Source organism: Peromyscus californicus, unplaced genomic scaffold (assembly GCF_007827085.1).
Source record: "Peromyscus californicus insignis strain IS unplaced genomic scaffold, ASM782708v3 Scaffold_20__1_contigs__length_68692818, whole genome shotgun sequence".
Taxonomy (NCBI): Eukaryota; Metazoa; Chordata; class Mammalia; order Rodentia; family Cricetidae; genus Peromyscus; species Peromyscus californicus.
This window is the reverse complement of record NW_026294503.1, coordinates 49,870,572-49,897,193: the sequence shown is the minus strand read 5'-3', so window position 1 is coordinate 49,897,193 and position 26,622 is coordinate 49,870,572. Positions and strand designations below refer to the sequence as shown.

General features: G+C 48.1%; 1 protein-coding gene and 1 long non-coding RNA gene across 4 annotated transcripts; one reads left to right on the top strand and one right to left on the bottom strand.

Annotated features, from left to right (window-relative positions):
* Nucleotides 1–1,355: 1,355 nt before the first annotated feature.
* Nucleotides 1,356–26,559, bottom strand: Ribc2 (RIB43A domain with coiled-coils 2). 3 transcript variants are annotated; one of them, XM_052748548.1, is made up of 7 exons: nt 26,240–26,555; nt 25,594–25,675; nt 22,776–23,120; nt 20,001–20,119; nt 7,628–7,855; nt 5,310–5,476; nt 1,356–4,444 (listed from the first exon to the last, which is right to left on the bottom strand). In XM_052748548.1, exons 1-7 carry the CDS (start codon nt 26,369–26,371, stop codon nt 4,366–4,368), a joined length of 1,152 nt encoding a protein of 383 aa, XP_052604508.1. In that variant the 5' UTR covers nt 26,372–26,555; the 3' UTR covers nt 1,356–4,365. The 3 variants fall into 3 exon arrangements, with proteins under 3 accessions (XP_052604508.1, XP_052604507.1, XP_052604506.1); XM_052748547.1 differs by lacking the exon at nt 7,628–7,855 and having other exon boundaries at nt 26,240–26,559; XM_052748546.1 differs by lacking the exon at nt 5,310–5,476 and having other exon boundaries at nt 26,240–26,558.
* Nucleotides 10,737–22,887, top strand: LOC128116897 (uncharacterized). The gene is made up of 5 exons (XR_008220618.1): nt 10,737–11,046; nt 11,649–11,720; nt 16,015–17,483; nt 17,581–17,901; nt 22,203–22,887. It is a non-coding gene; the product is annotated as an uncharacterized LOC128116897 (long non-coding RNA).
* Nucleotides 26,560–26,622: the final 63 nt, after the last annotated feature.

The window sequence follows — 26,622 nt, the reverse complement described above, 5'->3', positions numbered from 1 at the left end:
TAACGGTTAGGAAAGAGACCCGGATATCAGGGGTCGGGCGAGCAATCAGAGATGAAGCCCCGCTCTGTAAACGCACACTCTGCTTAGCTCCTGCCTGGCTCCCACCTCCCGCACCTTTCATCATTGTCTTCACCATGCTCTGCCGGTGACTAGGATTAGGCCTGCCGCTCGGGGACGGCGTGGAGACCTGTCCTATTGTCCCATCGCACTGTCGCCGAGAGTGGCAGTTGCTCAGGTTGTCATAATGACCTTCCCCTGCCAGCTCCCTTTATTTGCAGAGACACTCCAGCGCTTGTAGAAACAAGATGGCCAGGGCTCTGTGGAAGTTGGAGCAGGCGAGCCCGTATCGCCACCTGCTGGTGGATGTGGTAGTGGCCGACAGAAAGGGAGCTCACTTAACACTGATGTTCTGGGGTTTTTAGGGGCCCTCAGTTGCAGTCCTGGTAATAGTGGGTGGAGTAACTATTTTTATCTATATACTTCCTCCAGTCCTAGCAAGTAGCTACATGTTTCTCTGTAGTCATCCTCCTGCCTTCCTGAAAGAATAGTTTTACCTCCAACACGTGTATCTCAGGTTGTATAGGCTCATATCTTGCGTGGTGTTTATGCTCATGGTTTCTGTCTCTGCCTTTTGGAGGACTTTATTGGCAACTTTTTTCTGTGGTATTATGAATACAACACAGATGTGCACTTGGTTACCTGTTGACAAACACTTTGGTTGATCCAGTTTGGGGCTTTAACAAATAGAAACATTATGGCCATCCCCATAACAGTCACTGTGTGGACATTATTTTCATCTCTTTTCCAGCCCCCAGGTTAAGCACATGGTTGACTTTGCAAAAGTCAATTTCCCACTTGCAATTTGGCTGTGGAATGTGACTTCCTCATCTCACCCACCTCTATATTATCTTCATATTACCCATCCTCTGATGGTGTCTATTTCTATGGGTTTTGGTATATTCAGTGTTCTATAGCCATTGGTACTAATTCTACAACATTCTCAGCAACCACAGGAATTCCATACCCTTTAGTTACCACTCAAGCCTGTCCCTAGCAGAAGTCTAACCTGATTTCTGTCTCTAAAGACCTATTCTGGACATGACCTACACAAAAATGTAGTCACACTGAGTGTAGCCTTTTGTGACTGGCTTCTTCCCTCGGCATGTTTTCAAGGCCATCCATGCTGTGTGTTCTGTTGGCAACTCATCTCTCTCTAGGGCTGAACAGTCACCGTACAGAGACATCACGTTTTGTTGATCCATTCCACATAGTGTTTCTGTGGACATTTTACTGTCTCTCTCCTTGTCTTAGTTATAGTTTCTATTTCTGTGAAGAGATAGTATGACCATGGCAACTCTTATAAAGGAAAACATTTAATTGGGGCTGGTTTAAAGATCCAGAGGTTTAGTCCATTATCATGGCGGGGAGCATGGCAGCACGCAGACAGACATGGCGCTGGAGAAGGAGCTGAGAGTTCTACATCTGGATTCACAGGCAGCAGGAAGAGAGTCAGTCACTGGGCATGGCTTGAGCTTCTGAAACCCCTAAGCCCACTCCCAGTGACACACTTCCTCCAACAAGGCCACATCTCCTAATGGTGCCACTCCCTATGTGCCTTGAAGGCCATTTTCAAACCACCACAGTCCTCAGAAGCAGGAGGCTCCATCACCTCAGCTGGCTGTCCATTGTCTATCAACAGAATGCCACCCCAAGCTGACTTGTTTAGCCTGGGCACCCATTGAAGGGACTCTAGTTGGCCTAAACATGGCAAACATGGCTCTGGTGGGCCTTTCCCTTCCCCTATTCCCTCTGCCTTGCTAAAAACCATCAGATTACATTCCTGAAGCTAGCACCAAGGTCTGTTCCCTTATTTGGCAATGAGGTTTCCCTTTTACCTTTATAGGCCACCATTTGCCTATGGGCCACATCTGTCTCCTCTCAATTCGGAGGCAGTCCTTTGTCCCTCCAGGACAAATGTTCCTCCCCCATTCTTGTTCTTTTCCCTACTCTCTCTTCCTCTGTCTCCTGTATTTGTCTCTATATTTCCTGTCCTTTGTGCCAAATACTGGTCCTTTCATCAATGTTCCCCATAGACTTATCAATGTCTCAGCACTTTATTCTGTGATGGGATGACTTGTGGTCCTACCCTCCAATAGCTCAGACCATAACCTTACTCGGAAGTAGGGTAATTATCAATGCACTTGTTAACATGGAGTCATCGTGCCCTGTCTCAGTGTGATTGTTGTCCTCCTCTTCCTGACATCTCCATCACAAACTTGTTTTTTGTTTTTTGGTTTTTCAAGACAGGGTTTCCTCTGTGTAGCTCTGACTGTCCTGGATCTCATTCTGCAGACTAGGCTGGCCTCGAACTCAGAGATCCACCTGCCTCTGCCTCCTGCGTGCTGGGATTAAAGGCCTGCACCACCACCACCTGGCTTCCATTACAAACTTCTAACCCTCAGAACTGCAAGGAGCTAGAAGTGTCTACTGTTGAAGCTGCCCGGTCTCTTAAGGCTCCCTCCTCAAAGCATCCACACCCACCCTTTCTTCCTGGTGTGTTCTTGTCCCATAATGCATTCTTGGAGTCAGACACTGCTGCTCAGGAAACGGCTGAGTTCCAGAGGTGGGTGCCCTGGGCTGGGTAGTGGGGCCACCCAAGCACGCAGGTGGGCACAGTGTAGCTGGCAGAGGTGCCTCTGAAGGGCTCAGCCCTGGTCTCTTCTCTGATGAGGTGCTCTGGTTTCTGTGGGCCTCTGGCAACATTTTACTCAGTTCCACAGGATTCCACATTGCTGTAGAGAAGAGAGGCCTCGTCTACCTGTGGCTGGAGCCATTCACAGGGGGTGTGTGAGTCCCTGAGGAAAACCATGAGGCAGAACAACAGGTCGCAGTTTTATGACAGAAGTACAGGCTGTGTGGAAAGACCCAGGCAAAGTGAAGCCTGTGGAAAGCTTGGGTAGATCCTGTGACTGACTAAACATCCTGGGCTACTTGGTCACTACCACTGGACTCTCGGCCCAGGTGGGTGTTTGTAAAGGACAGGCCTTCAAGGGTACCTGTTCACACCTGTGGCCAAAAGTGAAGGCCATTGAGAGCACACTGCCCTACTGTGCTGGTGACCTCAACTTGGTCTGACCGTCCTGAAAGCCCAGCAGCTGTGGACAGTGTTGGTGGTGGCCTGTTTCCTAGAGAATGCATTTGTGATGGGTAAATGTGGAGGTCTCCTTGGTCTGGACATCCCCTCAAGTCTTTATCATCCTGGAGACACCCAGACCAAAAAGGCACACTCTTGCTGGCAGAAGCTCAAGTCGCAGTGGGGATGGAGCAGAGGCGACATGGGTACTTTCTGGACCACATCCCTGAAGGGAGGGAATGCTAGCTTCTGATGACAGGGTGTGGTACAGGGTTGCAAGCTGGAGCAGAGGCTAGACCCTAGGATGGGAGCTACACAGTGGCAAGGGAGGGAGGCTGAGCAAGCAGCAAGGCACTGGGCCCTCCCCCCACCAGCGGGGCTTCTAGGGCCACTGGCTTTTGTTATAGCAAGAAATAAAAACTGATGCTTTATGGAAGCCACTGTTGCCTGGGTCTTTGTTACAGCAGCAAGGAGATGAAAAGGCTGAAAGCCAGACTTGCCGGGTTCAATCCTGAGTGCCGACATTTCCTTGCGGTGGGGAGGAGGGGCGGGAGAATCACACGATAAGCCAGATGTGTGCCTTTAACTCAGATTCTCCCACTAGACAATGGCAGAGGTACTGGTCAGCCTCTAGGATGAGAATCCAACAAAGGAGTGCTTCACAGAGCACACAGAACAACACTTACGATGCTCACTGAATTAGCAAGTGACTGCAGCAGCCAGCCCAGAGCTTGAGCGGCACAGCGGCCCTCACTGTGTCCGTCCCCTGGTCTACTGTGCCCTATGTCCACAGCACTCCCCACCAGGGTGATGAGACCCCTGGTCCACTGTGCCCTATGTCCACAGCACTCTCCACCAGGGTGATGAGACCCCTGGTCCACTGTGCCCTGTGTCCACAGCACTCCCCACCAGGGTGATGAGACCCCTGGTCTACTATGCCCTATGTCCACAGCACTCCCCACCAGGGTGATGAGACCTCTGGTCCACTGTGCCCTGTGTCCACAGCACTCTCCACCAGGGTGATGAGATCTCTGGTCCACTATGCCCTATGTCCACAGCACCCCACCAGGGTGATGAGACCCCTGGTCCACTATGCCCTATGACCACAGCACTCTCCACCAGGGTGATGAGACTTGATGGAGATGTTCAGACCAAGGAGCAGGTTCACTTTGAAGTAAGTGTGAGTCCTGGGGACCACACTACTATAAAAAAGAAAAGGGGAATATTTTCCATTAGCGGCTTCTTGTATTAAACTGTGAGAAATAATCTTCTGTGGGTTGACTTGAGGAGGCTTCATCCATTCGTTTTTTCCTAATAACAAAAGAAAAGAGCAAATATGTGAGGCCACACCTGCAAGTATTTTATCCTCACACTATAGAATCCATTCCAACACTAACGGGCTCAAAACAAGAGTCCCCCGGGCCTAGAGAGACAGCTCATTGGCTGGGAACACTTGTTGCAGAGAACCCAGGTTCAGTTTGCAGGACCCACGTGGAGGCATACAACAGCCTGGTAGCTCCAGTTCTAGGTGGATCTGATGCTCTCTTCTGGCCTCTACCGGCACTGCGTGCAAATGGTACACAGGATTTATGCAGGCCAAACACCCACACACATTACTAAAAATGTATCTCTTTTGTAAAGAGGCCTCTCCACTACTCCTCAGTGGTGACACTGAAGTTAGAGGAAGGACTTGGTGTCTGTGACTCACGGGGCCATGCCACAAGCGGATGACTGTCTTGTCAGGTCTTGTCTGAGTGCTCCTTTCTATCCCCAGTGGAAGCCACAACTGTCAGACACAGTGTTCTGACTGCCACAGACCCTAGGGTTCCCCTCAAGATTCAAGTTCAGGATAGAAGAATAGCTGTGTGAGCCAATGTCGCCTGGTGCTCAGATGCTAGTTTCTCTAGCATGGCTGCATCCTGGAGTCACTCTTGGGGTTCTGTCTGTGTCCAGGTGACTCTGGCACGTGAAAGAGCCTGGGAGCCCTCCTTCCCTCTGCCTGGAGAGGCCACACAGTAGGCGGCTACTGCACCCCAAGGCTCAGCCACGAAGCCTCCTCCAGAAAGCCTCCCCGATTCCTCTGGTGACTCAGTGTTCCTCAGGCACCTAGGGTACACACAGTGACCTACGGGTCTGCCTCCCTACTCTGCACCTATGTGAGGTCCCCGCCACTCACTGTAAATACTGTTCCCTGGCCAAGCTGAGGTTGCTGCAATCCAGGGCCCTGCGCAGTTCCCGCTGCAAGCGCTGCTGCTGTCGCTCCTGCAGTAGGCTAGCACGGGCCTTCTGGATCCTGCGTCGGTCCCAGTCCATGATGCGCTGGCGTTCTTCCTCCTGAAGCCTCTGAAGGCGGGAAAGGGGGTTTACCACCTTCTCCCGGGGGCCAGGAGCTCCGGGGGTTCACCTAGGAAATCTGGCCTCTTTTTGTGGATGGAGAAACTGAAGCTCGGAGAAGGAAGGTCACGTGACCTCACCCACCCTGCCCTTGTCCTATGTGGCCTGACTGCTTTCTGGCCTCAAATGGCATTGATATTCTCTTATTCCTGAAGGAACTGGGGACTTGGCTCCCACAGTGCTCCCAGCCAGGCTGATCTCTATCAGGTCCTCAGGAAGGTTCCCAGCTGGCTTAGCAAGCCAGATACCATCCCAGCAAGCTGCCCAATACGTGGATCACCTGTGGAACCCCTGAGCATGCTGACATTGAACCTCACCCTGTGACAACAGTGTCACCATGAGGGTGTGGGCGATAGTCAGCCCTGGCTGTGCACTCCAGATTCTTCTTTGCGAAGCGTGAAGCCCTCCGGGGACACTGGATTAGTGCAGAGAAGTGGCTCCCGAGAGAGCTCAGCTTGGTGAGCTTCCCACAAATGATCTCCCAGGAGAAGCAACTGGGTGGGCCAGGTTGAAGGAAAGAGGGGCATCCACACCAGAGGAACGGTGGTGTCCAGCATGGCCTCATGTCAGGGCCAAAAGTCAGCTTGCACTGGCTTAGTCACCTGCCACCTGGGAGGAGTGGCCTTGCTTCTGGGACTCTCAGAGGCCTCTCTGTATAGGAACTGTGTAAAGACACCACAGCCAGCAGCACACCTGCCTCAACGTAAGCTCCATTTCTGGATCGCCCCAGGCACAGAAAACATGGAGAAGCCAGAGCACCCAGAGGCATGGAGCAAGGGCCGGCCTGAGCAAGAATCTTAACGTGGTCTTTCTCCCTTTGTGTGGTCCTGCTTTCTGAGTCTTCTAGATTAAAAACTGGACCAAAATGCAGGGTTTAGGACAGGGAGCAACCTTTTTCCACAGCCTAGCTGAACAGATGTATGACAGACAGACAAGGCCTTCTGCCATTTTCGCCCTGTGCTCTCCACCCAGGCTAGCCTCCCCTGCACCCGATCACAGGGCAGCCCTTCCTCACCCCAGCACTTCTCCTGCTGGGTTGCTGAGGGGCCAGTCCACAGCCTGGGAGTGTGTGGTGCAGGGACTCTCCACCCTCCAGGAACACTTTCCCTCCCCTGACCTCCAGGACATCCCTCTCGGCATCCATCTACCCACCCCTTCCCTGGCTGCCTTCAGCAGGATCCCGCTTTGGAAATGGTGGCCATGCCTGAGCCCCAGACCTCGGGGCTCCTCTCCTGTCTTCTTCACCCATGATCACACCCGGGATTGCTACCGTATTACTTTCTGTAGTTGACAACTCCAAACATAAGGCCCTAGCCTAGACCTTGTTCTAAGTCCTGATCACAAACCCTGCTTCCTCCTCAGTTTTCCCCACCTACACTTTACCTGGAAACTGTGGACAGCAAATGGTAAGAGTCCCCAGGAGCCACCATCCTTTCATCCTTAGTAGAGAACCACTAGTGTTACATTCCCCAATGTCCTTTACAGTTGGAGTAATCTAAATGTTGTCCAATGAAACATGGCTGGAAATGTCTTGGGGAACTCCTTTAAAATGTTATCCTGACCTCTCCTTCTCCACGGTTTCCTCATGTGTGTGATAGCTGATGTTCAAGCAGCCGTTTTGCACAAAGGTAGGACCAGGTGCCCAGGATGGAAGAATACAGTGGCCACAGAGCTGCTATTTAAGCCCGAGACGGTTCTGAGGGCTGATTGAAGACAGATTCTACCTTGTTTACAATGCGGAAGTGGGGGCTTTTGGGTTTCTGTTGCCACAGCAGGCAAACCTCATCTCACAGATTCCTAGTGGACATCACACAGTTAACACATCCAAAGTTGTACTTGTGAGCCCCGACACCACCAGCACGTCCCTCCCACCAACTTCCCATCTCCGTAGACACCAGTCCCATCCTCCAAAAGGCCTGAAGTCACCCTTCTGTCACATGTGCCACACATATCATATGGCCATAGTTTTTGGCTCTTATCCCCCCACCAGATTGAAAACTGCCTCCGGCAGAGGAAACTCTCAGAGTGAACATTCATACAGCTGGGTGTGGCGGTAACTCCGGGGTGCAGAGGCGGCTCTGTGGCCCAGGAGGGGCTCACCAGCTTCTCCTGGATTTGTTGCTTCTGAACATAGTGGATCTCTTCCAGCTGCTCCCGGCTCATGCCCTTCCAGCGGTCAGGAACCACACGGTGAGGCCCAAAGGAGCTGGCAGCCTGCTGTGGGTTCTCAGAGAGCAGGTCCCCGTGCAGCAGGTTGGTGATCTCGGCCAGGTTGTCCTCCTGCTCCTGCTGCTTCTCTTGCCTCTTCCTTTCTGCCAGCTCCACAATCTGTGCAGAGAAGGACCTCAGAATACGCTAGAGAGACGTCAGGGTCAAGATCTCATCTGGGCCCTGGCTGCGGGTTCGAGACCCCAGGCTACCAGAGCACTGTTGGGCAACGGCTGGGCTTTGGGTCATTCCCCACTGGTGTATGTACAACTGTGGGTCTCTGCACCAATTTGTCAAAGCAAGGAGCTGCCCCACTGGCTCGTTTCCAGTGCAGGGCAGTGTGCATGCCATGGTTCCTAAAACCTTTGGACATCTGCAGGCCACCACCACGAGCTGCCACAGTGGTGACTTCTAAAGGCGGAGCACATAACTGCCTCAGCAGTCCTGACAGTTTCAGCACAGCTCCCATTACAAATGAATTCCTGCTGATTCACCGCTCAGAGCCTGGAAGTGAGGTCTGTGTGATTTGTATAGTACACTGGCCTCTCTGGGCTGCAGGTATTTCTCTGTACAGTCAAGAGATGGTGTGATGGACTACATCTATAGCTGCTGGGACATGTGTGAGGGATTTTTTTTTTTTTTTACTGGATCATTTGAGGTAGGAAGGCTGTAGTGGTTTGAATAAGAATGGCTCCTAATGGATCAGACATTTGAATGCTTGGTCACAAGGGAGTGGCACTAATTGAGGATGAGAAGGATTAGGAGGTGTGGCCTTGTTAGAGGAAGTGTGTTGCTGGGGGTGGGCTTTGAAGTTTTAAGAATCCACACCAGGAGCCAGGCGGTGGTAGTGCACACCTTTAATCCCAGCACTCAGGAGGCAGAGCCAGGTGGATCTCTGTGAGTTTGAGGCCAGCCTGGTCTACAGAGTGAGATCCAGGATAGGCACCAAAACTACGCAGAGAAACCCTGTCTCGAAAAACCAAAAAAAAAAAAAAAAAAAAAATGAGTCCACACCAGGCCCAGTGTCTCTCTCTCTCCCTGCTGCCTGTGGGTCAGGATGAAAAGTTCTCAGATACTGCTGCATTGCCATGATGCCACCGTGCTTCCACCAATGATGATAACTAACCCTCAGAACCTGTAAGCAAGCCCCCAGTTAAACGCCTTCTTTCATAACAGTTGCCCTGGTCACGGTGTCTCTTCACAGGAATAGAACACTAAGACAGTGACCCACCTTAAATCTGGGCCACACCTGGTGGCAGACTATGTAACGGATACAGGAGAAGGAAGTCCTTGCTCTTTGCCTGTTTGCCCTCACTCTCACTGGCAAGATCATTCCTCCACTGGTGCAAGAGCCTATATCCTTGGGACTCTGAGGTATATTGAAGACCACCGGAGACATCCGGCCTCATGGACCAAATGGACAACTACTGGGTTCTTGGACTTTCTGTCAGGAGTCAGCCATTGTTAGAACAGGCTGACCACAGCCTGTAAGCCAGGCTAGGAAACCCCATTTTCAGAGAGATTCATTCTATCGGTTCTGTTGCTCTAGAAATCCTTGAAAGGACCAAGCAGATGCCATAACAGGCTGCTCAGTCTTCTCTCAGAGATCAGGCCTCAATTTCAGTTTCCTGAGACTTGGGCAAGCAATTTCTGAGAGGGCCATGAACAAAAGACATAGTCCTTGCAGTAGCTCCCTTTCTGCATGTACTCTGACTGCTCAAAGTTCAGCCAGATGTTTACTCTCTGGGGCCCCTCACCAACTTAGAGTTATGTGCAGTACGTGCTTGGCCAGCCAGCCCCCATGGTGGCTCAAGGACAAAGCCTGGGACTTGTGCTGGACTGCCCCCAAAGTGATAAATTGTAACCACCAACCAGTAAATTCAAAGGTTACATACCCTCACCCAATTAAAAGAGAACAGAGATAAAAATAAACCAATCCAAGTTGCACCCGTGCAAAACTCCCCCAAACCCCATGAAGGGCTTGTGGATTTTGCCTTTAAAAAGCTAGCCACACAAAGAAAAAGCAAGTTCCTCCTGGCCTCACGGTTACTACGAGTGAGTGCTTTGGATCGAGATTCCCTGCCCGCGGCTTGTTAACAGAAATAAACCTTGCTTTTGCATTCTGTACCTAAGGTCTTGGTGGAATCTTTGGGATCACAATCTGGGCATAACAACCTGACTAACAGAGATGGATTAGGAGACATTTCCCAGCGTTGGTTGTTCTTCCTAGGGAAGAATGGGCAGAGGACTTGAAAGGCAGGGGCTTGCAAAAGGCCAGCTGCCTTGTCACTCAGCACAGGCTTTGTGGCAGACAAGACCAAATTCAAATATTTGCCATTTAGTATTTGGATGCCCTTGGAAAATTGCTCAGCCCTTCTGAGCCTTTTTTTAATAAATGAAAAGGCATTAATCAGCCTCTCTGGTAGGACTGTCAAATAACCAAACATGCTAGCAGGGAATCGTTGCCAGGGATAAAAATATCAGCTACTGGGGTTGGAAAGAGAGCTTAATGTTTAAGGGCAGAGGACCTAAGTTCTATTCTCAGCACCCACATCAGGCAGCTCCCAGCTTCCTATAACTCCAGCTCCAGAGGATCTGACACCTTGTCTTCTGAAGGTACCTGCATTCATATGGCACACACGCACGTGTGCACACACACAATAAATAATAATAATTTAAAAATAATAAATTTAAAAATAAATAGTGGCTACTGTTCAGAGTCCTGATGATGGTCTAAACTGTCCTAACACACTGTGTGCATCCTCAAACTGAATAGAGATGCTGACTATGACACTGTGCCTGACCATTTATTCTATCCTACAAAAAGTGAGCAAGGGTGTGGGCCCTGGCCCCCCCACTGTGAGTTGCTGCCGCTTGCTTGCCGACCTTGACCAGATGTCCTCCCTATTCAGATTCCCTGCTGGTTTCCTTCTCACCTAATGATCAACCGGAGGTTCTTTGTTCCTGTATCCTGCATTTGGTGTAAACAGATGCAAGAATGTAGCGAACTTCTGCCCTCCAGGGATCCCCCATTGTGCTGTAAGCCTGTATTTAAGGTTGCCTCCCTCTTTCAATAAACGGCATTCAGCATTTAGCCGTGGCGAATGACTTGCTGTCTCTTGTCCCTTATTTTTTAATCCACAGCCCCTCGCTTGGACATGGTGAACGGGTATCGGTAACGCGGGCGTTACTACAACAAATGGAGGTCCCTACCAAGATTCTACCAAGACCCTACCGAGATCCGAGAAAGAAGGAACAAGCTGATGGACACTCTTGGAAGGCTGGCCAGCATTTTAAAGAAAAAAGAAAAGGTAAGAGTGAATTGTCATGGGTGCAAATAGGGCACCACCGCAGTTAGACAGGGCAAGACAACTAAAGATTTTAAATAAAAAAGGAAATCTTCCCAATAGAGAAGAGGGAAGGAAAGGAAATTTCCCGTTAGAAAAGGGAGAAAAAATTTTAATCAAGTAAAAAGGATTTTCCCGATAAAAAGGGGAAAAATTTTGAAACTAGGCCTAAAGATTGGGGCCCTATAGAGGAAGGATGAATAAAAGAGAGAAGCCTCTTCCCAGTGGTAATGGAGGAAGAAAAGACTTTTTCCAATTGTAGAATTTTCAGGATAGCTGAAAGTCTGAGCTCTTTCTGCAGTGCAGCATCTGAATTACAAAGAATCGGCAGGTAGGCCTCATTGCTGCTGGCTGAACAGCAAGCAAGCCCAGAGGTTAGAAGTTTTGCTGTCTGTTTGCTTATTTTGGTTCAAATGTTTTTTAATTTTCCCTCGGAGTGGGAATAATATTTAGGATCCCTTCGTGGGAAATGTTTTTCTGTTTTTCCCTTATGGCGGGAATAACTCATTGTTAGGTAGTCCCTTCATGGGAGTAGGATGTTTAAATGTGAGTTTGTGTGTACGCAGGGTGCGCCCAGCGGCAGCAGCGGCAGGCAAAGGCGTGCAGGAGATAGCCCGGAGCGGCGGGCGGATGGACAGGTACGCACTAGTGGGAGGCGGAGCTGCGATGGAGTGCCGCCTGGGCCGGCACCAGCACTAGAGCTCAAGCACTGGGCGGAGCAAAGCTAAGCTGCAGCCTCAGCTCCCGCCAAGCGAGCAGAGGCCCAGGAAGGGACTAGCACCTAAAGTTTAAACGGGGCCTAACTTCTGGTGAAAAATGGTTTCGGTCAGGACATTGAATTCTAAGTTAATGCTGTGTGAATAAAGGATGTTCTGTTCTTTTGATTGTCTTAATAAATGTCTGAATGAATGTTTGATTCTCATGGTAGATAAACTAAAGGAACAGGATTCATAATTTTGAACTATATATTAGGTGTGCTCTTGTCTGTTAATCATTACTGAAAATTTGGCTCTGCTATTTAAGTTGATTTCTAGAAATTCTTGGTTTAATTCTATAGAAATATAACACCTGAAATGGATTGGGTTGTTAGCTTATTAAACAATGTTGCTAAGATTAACCCATAAATAATAATCTCTTACTGATAAAGAGGTTACAAAATTATTTTTCCAGTAAATAAAATACAGGAAAATTGTTTGGTGCACATTGTTAATAATTGGCTATTTGTGCTAATGTGTTATTTATAAAAAAGGATCCTCTTTTTAAGATTTTATATAAAATACTCGAGTATTGCCTAAAGTTACCTTTTCAAATCCTATAGATTGTATTTAATACTTTTATAATTGGCATATGTAAAAAGGACCATGGAAACAGAAGCTGGTGATAGAATCACTCAATTATTATTGCTTTCATATTTTAAATGCAAAATGGCGCCTATATGTAGAACTAGAGGTTTTGAAAGTACAGGAGAAAAGGTGTTTTGACAAACAGTTATCAATGATAAACAGCCTAAATTAAAACAAAATTATGCCGGGCGGTGGTGGCGCACGCCTTTAATCCCAGCACTCGGGAGGCAGAGCCAGGCGGATCTCTGTGAGTTCGAGGCCAGCCTGGGCTACCAAGTGAGTTCCAGGAAAAGGCACAAAGCTACACAGAGAAACCCTGTCTCGAAAAACCAAAAAAAAAAAAAAAAAAAAAATTATATGGGATTGAGATTGGAAGATTATTGGATTCTGGTGCTGGATATACCTATAATTTCACAAGAATCCTGAGATCCCAATTGGCCCCTTAAAAATTCTACCTCTAACCTACAAGGTATCGGCACAGCTCAGACGCCATTACAGAGCAGGCTACTTTTAAATTGGAAGGATGAGGAAGGTCATGCGGGAACTTTTCAACCCTTTGTGCTACCTGACATGCCAGTAAACTTGTGGGGACGGGATGTGTTAGATGGTATGGGAGCAGTGCTTACACAGTACACAGCCTGTACTACAGATGCTGAAGAGTCAGGGCTACTGCCCGGGCAGAGGCTTAGGAAAAATGTTGCAAGGAGACCCACTCCCTGTGGCAGACAAAAACTGTGTCACTAGAGGTCCTGGGGATACTAGAGGACTAGGGTCTTTTCCATAGGGGTCACTGCACAGCAGCCTTCGATTATACAACTGATATAAATCACTTGGAAAAGTGATGACCCTGTATGGGTGGAACAGTGGCCCCTTACTAAAGAAAAATTGGAGGCTGCGAACACATTAGTTAAGGAACAGTTAGATGCTAGACATATCATTCCTTCCACTTCACCTTGGAACTCACCTATATTTGTTATTAAAAAGTTAGGAAAATGGAGGCTATTACAGGATCTTAGGGCTGTAAATAAAACCATGCTTCTCATGGGAACAACAGAGCCTGGCTTGCCTGCCCCTGTGGCAATTCCTAAACATTGGCATTTAATTGTGGCTGACTTGAGGGATTGTTTCTTCACCATTCCTTTGCATCCTGAGGACAGTCCTCGATTTGCTTTTAGTGTTCCTTCAGAAAATCTTAAGGAACCTTATCAGAGATATCAGTGGGTGGTATTGCCTCAAGGAATGGCCAATAGCCCTACTATATGTCAAATTTATGTGTCTTTGGCCATAGCTCCAGTTCGAAAAGCTTTTCCAGATGTTTATATAATTCACTACATGGATGATATATTAATGGCTGCTAAAGATAAAACACTTGTTTTTGATGCCTTTTCTATTACAAGAGGTTCTTAGCCTGGCTAATTTACAGATAGCCCCAGAAAAGGTACAGGTATCTTTTCCCTATCATTATTTAGGTCATGAATTGTTATGCATGGGTATACGTCCACAAAAGATTACTCTGCGTACGGATCAGCTATGCACACTTAATGATTTCCAAACCTTTCTGGGGGATATTCAGTGGCTTCGGTCCACTTTAAAAATTCCAACAGGTCAGCTTTGCCCTTTGTATGATGTCTTAAAGGGCAACCCTGACCCTTTATCTCCCCGTAAATTAACAGCTGAAGGACGTATAGCCCTACAACGAGTGCAAGAGGCCCTGGAACAGGCTCACGTGCAGTATATAAATCTTTCTTCTCCCTTATTGTATTTGATATTTTGTTTTACTCATTCACCTACTGGAGTGTTTTGGCAAACAGGTCCTATTCTATGGGTACATTCCCCAGCTTCTCCAGCGAAAACCATTACTCCTTATCCTCAAGCTGTTGCTCAGATTATATTTGAGAGAATCAAGATCAGTGTTCAATCTCTGTGAGTTCGAGGCCAGCCTGGGCTACCAAGTGAGTTCCAGGAAAGGCGCAACGCTACACAGAGAAACCCTGTCTCGAAAAACCAAAAAAAAAAAAAAAAAAAAAAAAAAAAAAAAAAAAAAAAAAAAAAAAAGATCAGTGTTCAAACTTTTGGTAAGGAGCCAGATATTGTGGTGACCCCATACACCCAGTCTCAAATAGCATGGTTGCAAGCTAATGATAATAATTGGACCATATTGACATATTTCCATGCAGGGTCAGTTTGATACTCACTATCCCTCTAATGATGTATGTCAATTTTTTAAATTGCATCCTGTTATATTTCCCAAGATAGTACAGATGACTCCTATTCCTCAGGCCCGTGTGGTATTTACTGATGGCACTTCACATGGTTTTGCTGTGGTGGTTTCTGGTAACACAGTAAAGAGAATGAAAGTCCAGGGCACTTCTGCCCAGATGGCAGAAGTACAGGCACTGTTGCTTGCTTTACAGATGTTTTCTGATGAGAGTGTAAATATTTATACTGATAGTCAATATGTGGCACATTATGCCTTTGGAGACAACAGCCTACATAGCATCCATTTCTCCCATTCACAAATATTTATTGCAAGTGCAAGGACTTATATGGTCCCACTCACATAACCTTTATGTGGGCCATATTAGAGCTCACACTCAATTGCCTGGACCTCTAAGTGAAGGTAATCAGAGGGCTGATGCCATTACTCGTATGGCTGTCACATTAGTTTGTTCTGCCTTTAATAAGGCTACTCAGTTGCATCAATGTTATCATCTTAATGCTGGATCTCTTTGTCATCATACGGGCATAACCCGGGAACAAGCCATCCAGATAGTTAAATCATGTTCTATTTGTGTTGAATTTTTACCTGTCCCTCATTTGGGAGTTAATCCCCGAGGACTTTTACCTAATCATGTATGGCAGATGGACGTCACACACGTGCCTTCCTTTGGAAAATTACAATATGTCCATGTGTCTATTGATACATAATCTTCTCTAATTTTTGCTTCTGCCCATTCAGGGGAAAAGATTAAGGATGTAAAGAATCATTGTCTTCATGCTTTGGCTTACGTGGGAGTGCCAAAATGCATAAAGACTGATAATGGTCCCACCTACAGCAGTACGGGATTTTCAAAATTCTGCCAAGACTTTTCTATTGTTAATAAGATTGGTATTCCTTATAATCCTCAAGGACAGGCTATAGTAGAACGCTGCCATCATACTTAAAAACATATATTGCTAAAGTAAAAAGGGGGGAGCTAGGAGCTCATCTCTCCTCTCCACATTCTATTCTTTCCCTTGTTTTATATATTTAAAAAAATTTTTTTTTTCGAGACAGGGTTTCTCTGTGCAGCTTTGCGCCTTTCCTGGAACTCACTTGGTAGCCCAGGCTGGCCTCGAACTCACAGAGATCCACCTGGCTCTGCCTCCCGAGTGCTGGGATTAAAGGCGTGTGCCACCACCGCCCGGCTGGCTATATTTAAAATTTTTTATCGGTGGATTCTGCTGGAGTATCCGCTGCAGATAAGCACTGGAGGGCTCCTGTTGCAAATCATCCCTGGTGTGATGGAAGGATCTTTCTACTGGCACTTGGAGGGGACCCGATCCGGTGTTGGTGTGGGCCCGGGGATCTGTTTGTGTCTTTCCACAGGACAATGAGGTTCCTCTTTGGGTTCCTGAGCACTGTGTGCCCCTGTGGCTGCTGCTGAATCCCGACATGGCAGAGACCTATTGGGCCTTCATGAAAAACTCTCCCCTTCTGATGCCAATGGAGATTGAGAACCCAATAAGGCTAGCCTTGGCAAACATTAATGTAAGCCTAGGAACTGTAGCCATGCGGTTGGTTTCTTCAGAAGGTAATGTATGGTAACTTTTATCAAAAATGTTGAGAATGTGTCACCCAGACACCTTGGAGATTAAGGATAACTCTGAAGGTCAATGACCTCCATTTGTTAACAATAGCATGCCAGCTTAGCCTTTTTCATTTTCACAATCCTCTTCAAGCTGGTGTAGCACCTACTTTTCAAGAGTGGCTCTGTGCAACATTTATTGGCCTCCTGAGATTCATCTAGCCTTTTTGAAGATACCTTAAAATTTGTGAGCCTGAATGTAGCCATTAATGAGACCATTAGTTCTGCTCCTTGTTTGCTGCTTTTGTTTTTGTTTTCTTTATGGTTCTTAGTTGTTCTTTTGCAGAGTGCTGGGATCAAGAAAAATGGGCCTTGGTGGTTCGTGTTCCTGGAGCTGTGTCCATGCCAGTGGACCGTGGCAGTTAGACAGAGATGATGTTCACACGCTCCAGAAGAGACTCTGACATCGCTGTTGCTGTTGTTGCTGTTATAGCGGTGGTGGCCACTGCTGCTATTGTTTCTGGGATTGCTATTTCTTAATTGGCTACTACAGCTAGCACAATGGAGACCCTGGCAGCAAAAGTAGCTACCACAGTTAATCTTTCATCTTATTGGGCATGATAAATTTAATGCTACATTTATACATTTAAATTGGCTTTGAAAGTTTAAAAATTATTAAAACTCAAGTTCCATTTGCTTATGGGATACCACCTTACAAGGACTCCAATTTGCAGTAAGGCTCGTTTAAGAAGGGAATGGCTCAGTTGCCTTTAGCCTCCTGGCTATGGGTGGGTTAGGACTTCTGTTGGTCTTTTCTGTGTCGCACAGATTGCAAGCCCAGCGCCACTTTGAGATCTTTGGCAGCAGTCACTCTACAGCTCACGTGGTTGAGTCTGTATGATAATGAGTATTCAGAGACGGGTAATCCTTGGGGGGCGGTCATCAACCTAAGACAGAGCCCTTGTGTGGCCTGGGCAGGTGTCTCCATGACGGGTAAGGTGACCTGCTGACGTCCCACGCAACCTAAGTCAGAAGCTCATTTTTTTAGTAAAAAGGGGGGACCTGTGGGCCCTGGCCCCCCACTGTAAGTGGCTGCCGCCTTGCTTGCCAACCTTGACCAGATGTCCTCCCTATTCAGATTCCCTGCTGGTTTCCTTCTCACCTAATGATCAACCGGAGGTTCTTTGTTCCTGTATCCTGCATTTGGTGTAAACAGCTTAGATGCAAGAATGTAGCGAACTTCTGCCCTCCGGGGATCCGCCATTGTGCTGTAAGCCTGTATTTAAGGTTTCCTCCCTCTTTCAATAAACGGCATCAGCCGTGGCGAATGACTCGCTGTCTCTTGTCCCTTATTTTTTAATCCACAGCCCCTCGCTCGGACATGGTGAACGGGTATCGGTAACGCGGGCGTTACCGCAACACAAGGGTGGTTGTGCAGCTTCCTGGAGGACACTGATGGGACTAACCACATCCTTTCCTTTCTGTGCTGCTGGAACCCTGGCAACTGCCCACCGATGGGACCAACCACATCCTTTCCTTTCTGTGCTGCTGGAACCCTGGCAGTTGCACTGACCTAGCCAGTCTGGGATGGACACGCAGCAGAGGGGAACAATGGTTTCGTGTGGAGAGCCACTGAGGTTTGAGGCCAGCCTTACCAGAGCAAGAGTTAGTGAATACTGATGGGTAAGGTGGGTATCCTTCCTCCTCATTCTGAAGAAGACAAAACAGGCCTCGATGGGCTTTGCCAAAGGCTGCAAAGAAGGGCTTTTTGACTTGAACCCTGCTGGTAGGCTCTAAGCCTGTATGCTAAACCCCAATGTCACACCACCTTTTTTTTTTTTTTTCGGAGCTGAGGACCCAACCCAGGGCCTTGCGCTTGCTAGGCAAGTGGTCTTGCAAGAGCTCTACCACTGAGCTAAATCCCCACAACCCATCATACCACCTTCTAATGAAATAAGCAGTCCCCACTGTGCCTGCCCTGCTGACACAAAATGGCCTTCCTGGAAGGTTCTTTTTTGTTTTGGGACAGGGTCTCTTTCTCTAGCCCAGTATGGCCAGGAACTCATTCTACCATAGCCTTGGAGTGCCAGAATTAAAGGTGTGGACCATCGTGCCCAGCGTGGAATTTTCTTTGAATTTTCATGTTCCTGGCTAAATGGCAAAGTCTGATTCCAGTCAGGAACAGGAGTTGTGGAGGCTGAAGTGCAGCTTCCACGGGCAGAGGCACTGTGACAGTGCTACCTTGAGTATCCACACAGGAGCCGTGCGGTCTGAAGGTAACACCGTAGATGCTTATCAAAACAGAATGGAATGAGCCAAGCATAGTGGTGCACACCTTGAACCCTGCACTCAGGCGGGCAGACTTCTGTGAGTTCAAGGCCAGTCTGATCTACATAGTGAGTACCAGGACAGCCAGAGCTACATAGTGAGACCCTGAATCAAAAAAAAAGTGTGTGTATGTGCTCATGTATATGTACATGTATATATGTATAAGTGCACTGCACGCACATGTGCATGCACAACACACACAAATGTACAAATCCATGAGTGAGACACCATGGTTCCATAAGAATCCCAGAAGTGCTCACAGGAGGAGCTCGGACCACATCTGCTGAATTATAAACACTGAGTGACTGTCAAGAGCCATTGAGCTGACAAGAGCTCCCTCCATCCTGCCATTCACTGTGAGGCCTAGAGCTAAGCCTTCCTTCTGCAAAACAAAAGGACTGGGTTATGTCTAGGTTATGTTTGAGAACACTTGCAGCTTGCAGGTGTGAATCTGTCCTCTGGGTCCCTCACCAACACTGGCAGTCTGCCCCCCTTTTCCTCTCCCCACTGCTGGAGACCAGGTTTCTCTGATTCATGGCAGCCTCTCCGAGTTTTGATCATGGCCCATTACAGAGCATTTTCCTGCATTGCATCTCACAGATTCAGCTCACGGTGTGTTACTACCAACACCACAAACACTGCGTGCGCTACAGAAAACCCACGCGGGTACCTGAGTTCTCTCTTAAGGTTAAGGTGAGGTTAGGAGTAAATGCCAAGCAGGGTGCAGTGGTGGTGCACGCCTTTAATCCCAGCACTTGGGAGGCAGAGGCAGGCGGATCTCTGTGAGTTCGAGGCCAGCCTGGTCTACAGAGTGAGTTCCAGGACAGATAGGCCTACACAGAGAAACCCTGTCTCGATTTAAAAAAACAACAGCAACAACAAACAAACAGAAAACAGTAAATGTGTAATAAATTCAGCCATCTTCTTCCAGAAACCACAGGTCTAGAGACAGGGAGAGCTGGTCAATCACCTGAGAATCGAACCACGTGGAGGGTGCAGTTTCCAAAGGAGAGAAAAGAACTTGGATCAACTTCAGGAGGGGCTGGAGCTCAGGAAGCTTATGGGGAAGCCAGGCAGTTGAGAAGAGCAGGATGCTGTTGGTCTGCACTGACTGCCTGATTACTGAGCTTATGACATGATGAGAACAGAGACCAGTCCAGGCCAGATGGTGTTCATCTGGGCAAATGCTCCTGTTGTCCTGTGCTGGAGGTTTTAAAAACTGACACCCTCCCCTGCCCCTGCAGCTTGCATGGTGAAGTTTCCAGGTTTCAGTCTGAGTTGAGGGACAGGCCAGATCAGACCTCACCTACCTCTCTCCCGGGATGAGCCCTGTCAAGGGCTCTGTCAGAGCTGGTGGTGTGAGTAGTCTGAACTTGGGGCCTCTCACAACTTAAGGAGCCCCAGAGGAAGCTGCTGTGTGCATGTCCTTCCCTTCAGACCGAGCTCAGGGTGAGTATACCTGGTTCTTGTTGAACTCTTTCATGGCTGCACAGACTTCCTTCCTGGTGAGGCCTTCCAGCTTCTGCAAGTCTCGGGCTGTTTCATCAAACTTCAGTCTTGTCTGCAGGTGATGCTCTTCTGCCAGGAGACAAGATGCCATCAGCCTGGGGATGCCCACCAGGGCACCACCAGGGCATGGCGATTCACACTCATTTCTTACCATGGAAGAGAAGGGGGAGGAAGTGGAGGGGGAAAAGCTACTTGCCTCCCAGGTTCTGGGAGAGCTGGATGATTTAAGTGTAGATTGTAGATCTTTGTGAGCAAGGGCTACTAGTGATCTTGATGGTTGGATGATGTCTGCTGTGAACTGGTGATGTCTGCAGCAGTCCTAGGGTACATTAGTTAGGCCTTGCTAACCCTGGTCTATCAGGAGGTGGTTTCAGCCTTACAAAGGCAAGAGGTGGCAGGGACAGGAAAAAGGGCTGTAGAAACCAGACAAGATCTGGAGCAGAGTGCACAGATACTTGTGGAGTGACAGTAGAAATTTGCCAGGCCAGTGACAGGGACAAAGTGGGGTGAAAGTGGAGGACATCAGGAGTGAAGTAGAAAGGTTTGGAGTCAGAACAGGCTTCCAGACATGGCCGAGCACCATTATCGGCAGCTATTGCTTAACCTCTGTGCCCCGCCCCGTCATCCCCCCATCCCGCCCTCATCTGAGGCACAGTGCTGATATGCAATGGACATATGAAAAGTCAGCAGCTTCTGCTTTCTGTACTTGTGCTTAGAGAGGCTCCTCATTATCTCCAAAAACAAGGAGCACACTCTTTGAGGTGCTGGGGATGAAGGGCGTCACACATGCTAGGCAAGTGCTCCTCCACTATGCTATAGCGCAGTCCTGAAGAACCAGACTCTCTAGCCTTGGCTTTCTGGCCTCGGCACACTTTCATCCTCAGCTCACTCATCATCTGTTAATCTGTCATGCACTGGACATTGATCAAGAGCCTAGACTGGGCCCCACATTGCTCAGGATGCACACAACCCAGAGGTGAGAAACGGGTTCAAAGCACACAACCTCCCCCAAACAGATATACAAAGTGTGCTAGTCCATAGAGGAAAGGGAGGATGAGAGGAAATGATGGAAATACCTGACTAGGGAGTTGGAGGGTAGGGACCAAGAAACTGCTTTTCTAGGAGGACACGTTTATTCAGATCTGAAGGACTAAAGGGTCAGGGCAAGTGCAAAGGCCCTGAGGTAGGAGACACATGATGGAATCCAGAGTGAAAGAGCCAAAATGTTTGAAATGCCATGAGTAAGGTGGAGACATCAGATGATGCTGTCCAGGCGAGCAGAGGCCCAAAGTGTACAGTTTATGGGCTGTTTTATATCTTTTTTTTTTTTTTTTGGTTTTTCGAGACAGGGTTTCTCTGTGTAGCTTTGCGCCTTTTCCTGGAACTCACTTGGTAGCCCAGGCTGTCCTCGAACTCACAGAGATCCGCCTGCCTCTGCCTCCCGAGTGCTGGGATTAAAGGTGTGCGCCACCACCGCCCGGCTGTTTTATATCTTATTCTACATCCCATGAAGACATTAGATAGCTTTGAGCCAGGACAAGGGCATGGGTGTGGCATGGTCCAACTTGACATTATTTGAGAGGTATCATTCTGCCGGACATGTTAGAAATGGACTAGAAGGGGAGTAAACAGTTGGAAATCCACCAGCAGAAGTCCATCCAGGTGAGAAAATTTAATGACTGTGGCTTGTTCTCAACAGTGGTGGCAAAAGGGATGACGAGAGGTGTTCAAAGTATACGTAGGAGGTAGAAGGGGCACAGTGGAGGATGGCTGAAGACGGGGTCAGGATGGCCTCTCGGCTCTCTGGTTTGACAGGCAGGGGGGAGGCTGAAGGAGGAGCAGCTCCAAGAGGGCAACCAGGGGAAGAACTGGCCGGCAAGCCAAATCAAGGGGGCTGAGGCTGAGAGCTGACTTCAGAGAGGGGAGCAGGAGGCCATGGGCCAGGCTGGCCACAGCAACTCTAGTGGACAAGGTGGCCAGAGGAAGAGGCTGGGAGGGAAGACAGCAGGGAGAAAAGAGGCGTGGAGGGGCCCAAGCTGAGCAAGGGGACCGAATTAACACAGAGACAGGAGCAGCTGAGGAGGGCAGAGCGGTAGCTCCCACTTAGCCCTGGTTTGCTCTTCCTGGCAGCTCTTTCCTGTTCTCTCACCAGTGACCTGCTCAGAGCCGGCTGCTGCGGAGACTGCCTGCCAAGGAGGAGCTGGAGAGTTTTTCTGTTCCCCACGGAGAGGCCCTTTCATGTCTGAATCCAGAGGTTCTCTGGGTCCAGTGAGTCCTGGTGAGAACCTGCTAGCACTGGGCCTGTGACTGGGCTCCCAAAGTACCCCGTGGAACCTCCATTTTCACACCCAGGAGACTTGGAAGACCTTATATACGTTCATTCATCTTCTCAGCAGGCTCTGCTTCAGCTCCTGCCTCCAGGTTCCTGCCCTACTTGAGTCCCGCCTTGGCTTCCCTTAGTGATGGACTGTGACCTGTGGGTTAAATAAACCCTTTCCAAAAGATGCTTTTGGTCCTGGTGTTTTATCACAGCAAACTAAGGCAATAGAGTGATCAGAAAGCGTTTCCTGTACTGTAGAGGCACATTTGGAGATGTCGACTCCTAGGGCTGAGGTTTTGAATTTTGTAATGTTGGCAGAGCTTTTAAAAGCACCCACAAAAACTGAGCTAGGGGGTTGACTTGCTGGAAAGACTCTTGAGATCAACTTATCTTTTCTTTCATTACCTGCAAGTTTGTGGTCAGCCCACGCTCGCTCCCATTCTCTGTGCTGTTGCAGAGACCATTCTCTGTTCTGCTCCTCTTGGAACCTCTTCCTCTCTAGGAAGTTTAAATCCTCTCCCATGAACTTCTGCATTCCTGATATGGTGTTCCTCATGTCACAGTCTGACACCCGGGCTGGGAGATCTTTCTTAAGGGCCAGGGGGTCAGACAGATCGAACTCACGGCGAGTTTCTGGCTTCTGAAAGCTCTGTTGGAAGTCATTGATAGCGCAACAGAGTTGTTTCTTGTCCCTCCGTTCGCGGTCATGTAGGATGCACATGACTTTGTCATTGTGCCTCATTTCAGCAGCTAGGAAAGACACAAGCATACATATAAGCTAAGATGAGTAAAAATGAATCCACTTTAAAACTAGTTTTCATGCCTTAAGGACAATGTTCCCAAACTGTAACATAGCCATTAAAAGAATAATATCCACATATGTGGCGATATTGTGTTCCCCAAAATATTGTGCACCCTAATAAACTTATCTGGGGTCAGAGAACAGAACAGCCACTAGATACAGAGGCTAGAAAATGGTGGCGCACACGCCTTTAATCCTAGCCTTCTGGAGGCATGGATCTCTGAGTTTAAAGTCACACTGGAAATAGCCAGGCATGGTGACTCAGGCCTTTAATCCCAGGAAGTAATGGCAGAAAGCATATAAGGCGTGAAAACCAGGAACTAGGCTGGTTAAGCTTTTAGGCTTTTGAGCAGCACAGTTCAGCTGAGATATATTCTGGATAAGGACTCAGAGGCTTCCAGTCTGAGGAAACAGGATCAGCTGAGGAATTGGCAAGGTGAGGTGGCTGTGGCTTGTTCTGCTTCTCTGATCTTCCAGCATTCACCCCAATACCTGGCTTCTGGGTTTGTTTTTATTAATAAGACCTTATAAGATTCGTGCTACACACATATATAAAAAGCACCTACAAACAGACTTTACATACACAGGAAAACCACCTGAAAAATGAGCACGGGCTAGCAAAGGCAAAGCACTGTGAAGAAACACAAGTGGGCAACATACTTAATATTAAGGAATATTAACCTTTCATGGGATACATTCAATGAACGTCAGGCAGAACGCTTAAAATTCTGTCAATGGCATGCATTAGTAATGATGTGAAGAAGGAGACCGAGACTTGTGCACTCACTGCTGTTGGAGCATAACTTGGTACACTTCTAACAAAGCAATCTGACCCATCAATTCAACTCCACTGCCACTCTCACATGTGTAAGGTACATAATACATGGACATTCGTTGCAGCAGTATTTGCCAAAAACTTTTTAAAATCTGGGTATGGTGGTACACACCTTCAGACCTAGCACTTGGGAGGGAGAGGCCTGCCTGCCTGGTTTACGTGGCCTCTATGCTTTCATGGGCATGCTTACCTGCACACACATGCCACACACACACACAGACACAAAGACACACGAGAGCAAGTTATATCATTAAGGATACATTAACTAGTATATGCATAAACACATTGGAAATGCACACTTCTGTAGAGGAAAAAAGGGGGAAATCATAAGGAGGTAGGGGTACTTGTGTTATATACAACATAGTTCTCAGAACTCTTTAAGACATCTGAGACCAGCCAGGTGGTGGTGGCGCACGCCTTTAATCCCAGCACTCAGGAGGCAGAGCCAGGCGGATCTCAGTGAGTTCCAGGCCAGCCCGGGCTACAGAGTGAGTTCCAGGACAGGCACCAAAACTATACAGAGAAACCCTGTCTCTGAAAAAAAAAAAAAAAAGACACCTGAGACCAACATGGCAAAATGTTGACATCAAGCCTGGTGGCGGTCACATGTGTGTCTGTTACATTGGATTACTTTACCAATAAACAAGATTAAAAGTTTGGAGAATGTATAATAGTATAAAGAAAAGCAACTTCACTCATAATCCAACCACTCTAACAACCACTGATAACAACTTTTGTCTTTTTCTCATCATATATCTTAAAGCCTAAACTGACACATATTTGTCTCTACAATTATATGTCCAGCTCTTTCATATTTAAAAAATCCCATGACATTTTAAAAAGCCAAATGTTCAACAATAGGTGAAATCACTGGCCATGAAAGGAAAACTGGATTCTGTTTGAAATTTTGAACTAGAACCTAGTAAGCCTAGTGAGCCATGTACATTACTGAGTTAGCTCAGAGGTCTGAGCTCCAGGATTTGTGTGTCGCTTGACATCAACAGCTGTTCTCCATAGGTCAGCTTCGAGTTTGAAGTGAAGAATGTGCACGTGTATGTGTTTAAGGCTTTCCCCTTTTAGAGCAAGGATTTTTAAAGAAAAAATGAAAAACACTCCTTTTATGTAAAATATATTTCCTAAGATGTACATAAAAATTCTGTAACTCCTTTTTCCTGAGAGGAAGAATATGCTCATTAAGTCAACTGAGCACAAGAAATTGTGGATTTTTTTTTTTTCCAAGACAGGGTTTCGCTGTGTAGCTTTGCGCCTTTCCTGGAGCTCACTTGGTAGACCAGGCTGGCCTTGAACTCACAGAGATCCGCCTGGTTCTGCCTCCCGAGTGCTGGGATTAAAGGCATGTGCCACCACGGCCTGACAAAATTGTGGAATTTTTAAAAGGAGAAAGACCATGCAAATAATAACCGTGTGTGTGTGTGTGTGTGTGTGTGTGTGTGTGTGTGTTCTCATTCATGCACATGCAGGGGACTGAATCCAGGGCCCCAAGAATACAAAGCATTTGCTCTGGTTTTCACAGAAATGAAGACACGAGGCCTTAAGTGATGGATGAACACTGTAGAAATGCTCACCAAAAGTTTCATCCCTAGCTTTCTCAGTTGCTTCTTTTATCTTCTGGTCACGGACTTGAACATCCCAGGCTTGTGTGTCTCCCTAGGAATGGACATGGGAAGAGAGGTTAGAGCCAGCTAACATTATTCAGTAGGCCACAATCCCCCTCATCTGGCCATAGCATCAACAAACTGCCTTCCCATGCTTGTATGGCTTTGTTTATAGCTGGGTGTCCTGCCTATGCTGTCAGCTTTCATCAGAGCATCCTTCACTTCCTTAACAGACACACACACACACCCTCTCAACACTGCTTAGAAACTCTTCTGAGAAACCCTCTGTGATTTCCCCTTCAGGCTCCAGTCTGTGCTGGTGCTCATCCCACTGCATTTTCTGTGGCCGTTTTAATAAGGCATTGCCTCTTTCAGTACGTGGTAAACTCTGCAAGGTCTCCCACTTCCTGGACCCAACTCGGGCTAGCCAGGGCATTTGTCACCTGGAAGAATGAACGAAGTAGGGGGAAAGTAAATCTTGTCTCCATTCCCCCACTGGCTCCCGCTGGGACACTGCTGGAGGGGTAAGGCTTTTCAAGTCGACCCAGCCAAACCTGGTGCTTCGATATAAACGCTCCTTCCAAGCATTGGCTCCTCTGCGTCCCTGGTGCCTCACCCCAATGATCCTGTTCCTGGCGTCGAAGACCCGTCCCTGCCTGCACAGCTCCATGTACCGCCTCTTGGCTAGGTTAGCGTCCTGGCGCAGGTCCTGGAGCATCGCTACCTCCATGGTTTTGGAATCGGGCATGAAACAGCCTTCAGAACACACACGGTAAGAAAAAGGCCACAGAAATAAGCCAGCTGCAGCTCCGAAAAGCAGCGCTCCCAAAAGTTCGGGAGCCCGTCTGTCCCCGCAGCCACCCGCAGCCCGCTTTCCGCAACAAGCGGCGGCGCAGGGATCGGATTCCCAGGGAAACACCAACCAACCTCCGTTGCTAAGGAACGGAGCCTCTCGCGCGCGCGCGCCCCAGTCTCGCGAGACTTGGCCAAGGGCCTTCC

Coding starts and splice junctions, on each gene's coding strand:
- Ribc2 (XM_052748548.1), bottom strand. CDS start 26,371: ATGCCCGATTCCAAAACCATGGAGGTAGCGATGCTCCAGGACCTGCGC. Junction 20,120..22,775: donor GGCTGACCACAAACTTGCAG/GTAATGAAAGAA, acceptor GTCTCCTGGCAG/AAGAGCATCACCTGCAGACA. Junction 4,445..5,309: donor GCCAGGGAACAGTATTTACA/GTGAGTGGCGGG, acceptor TTTTGTTATTAG/GAAAAAACGAATGGATGAAG.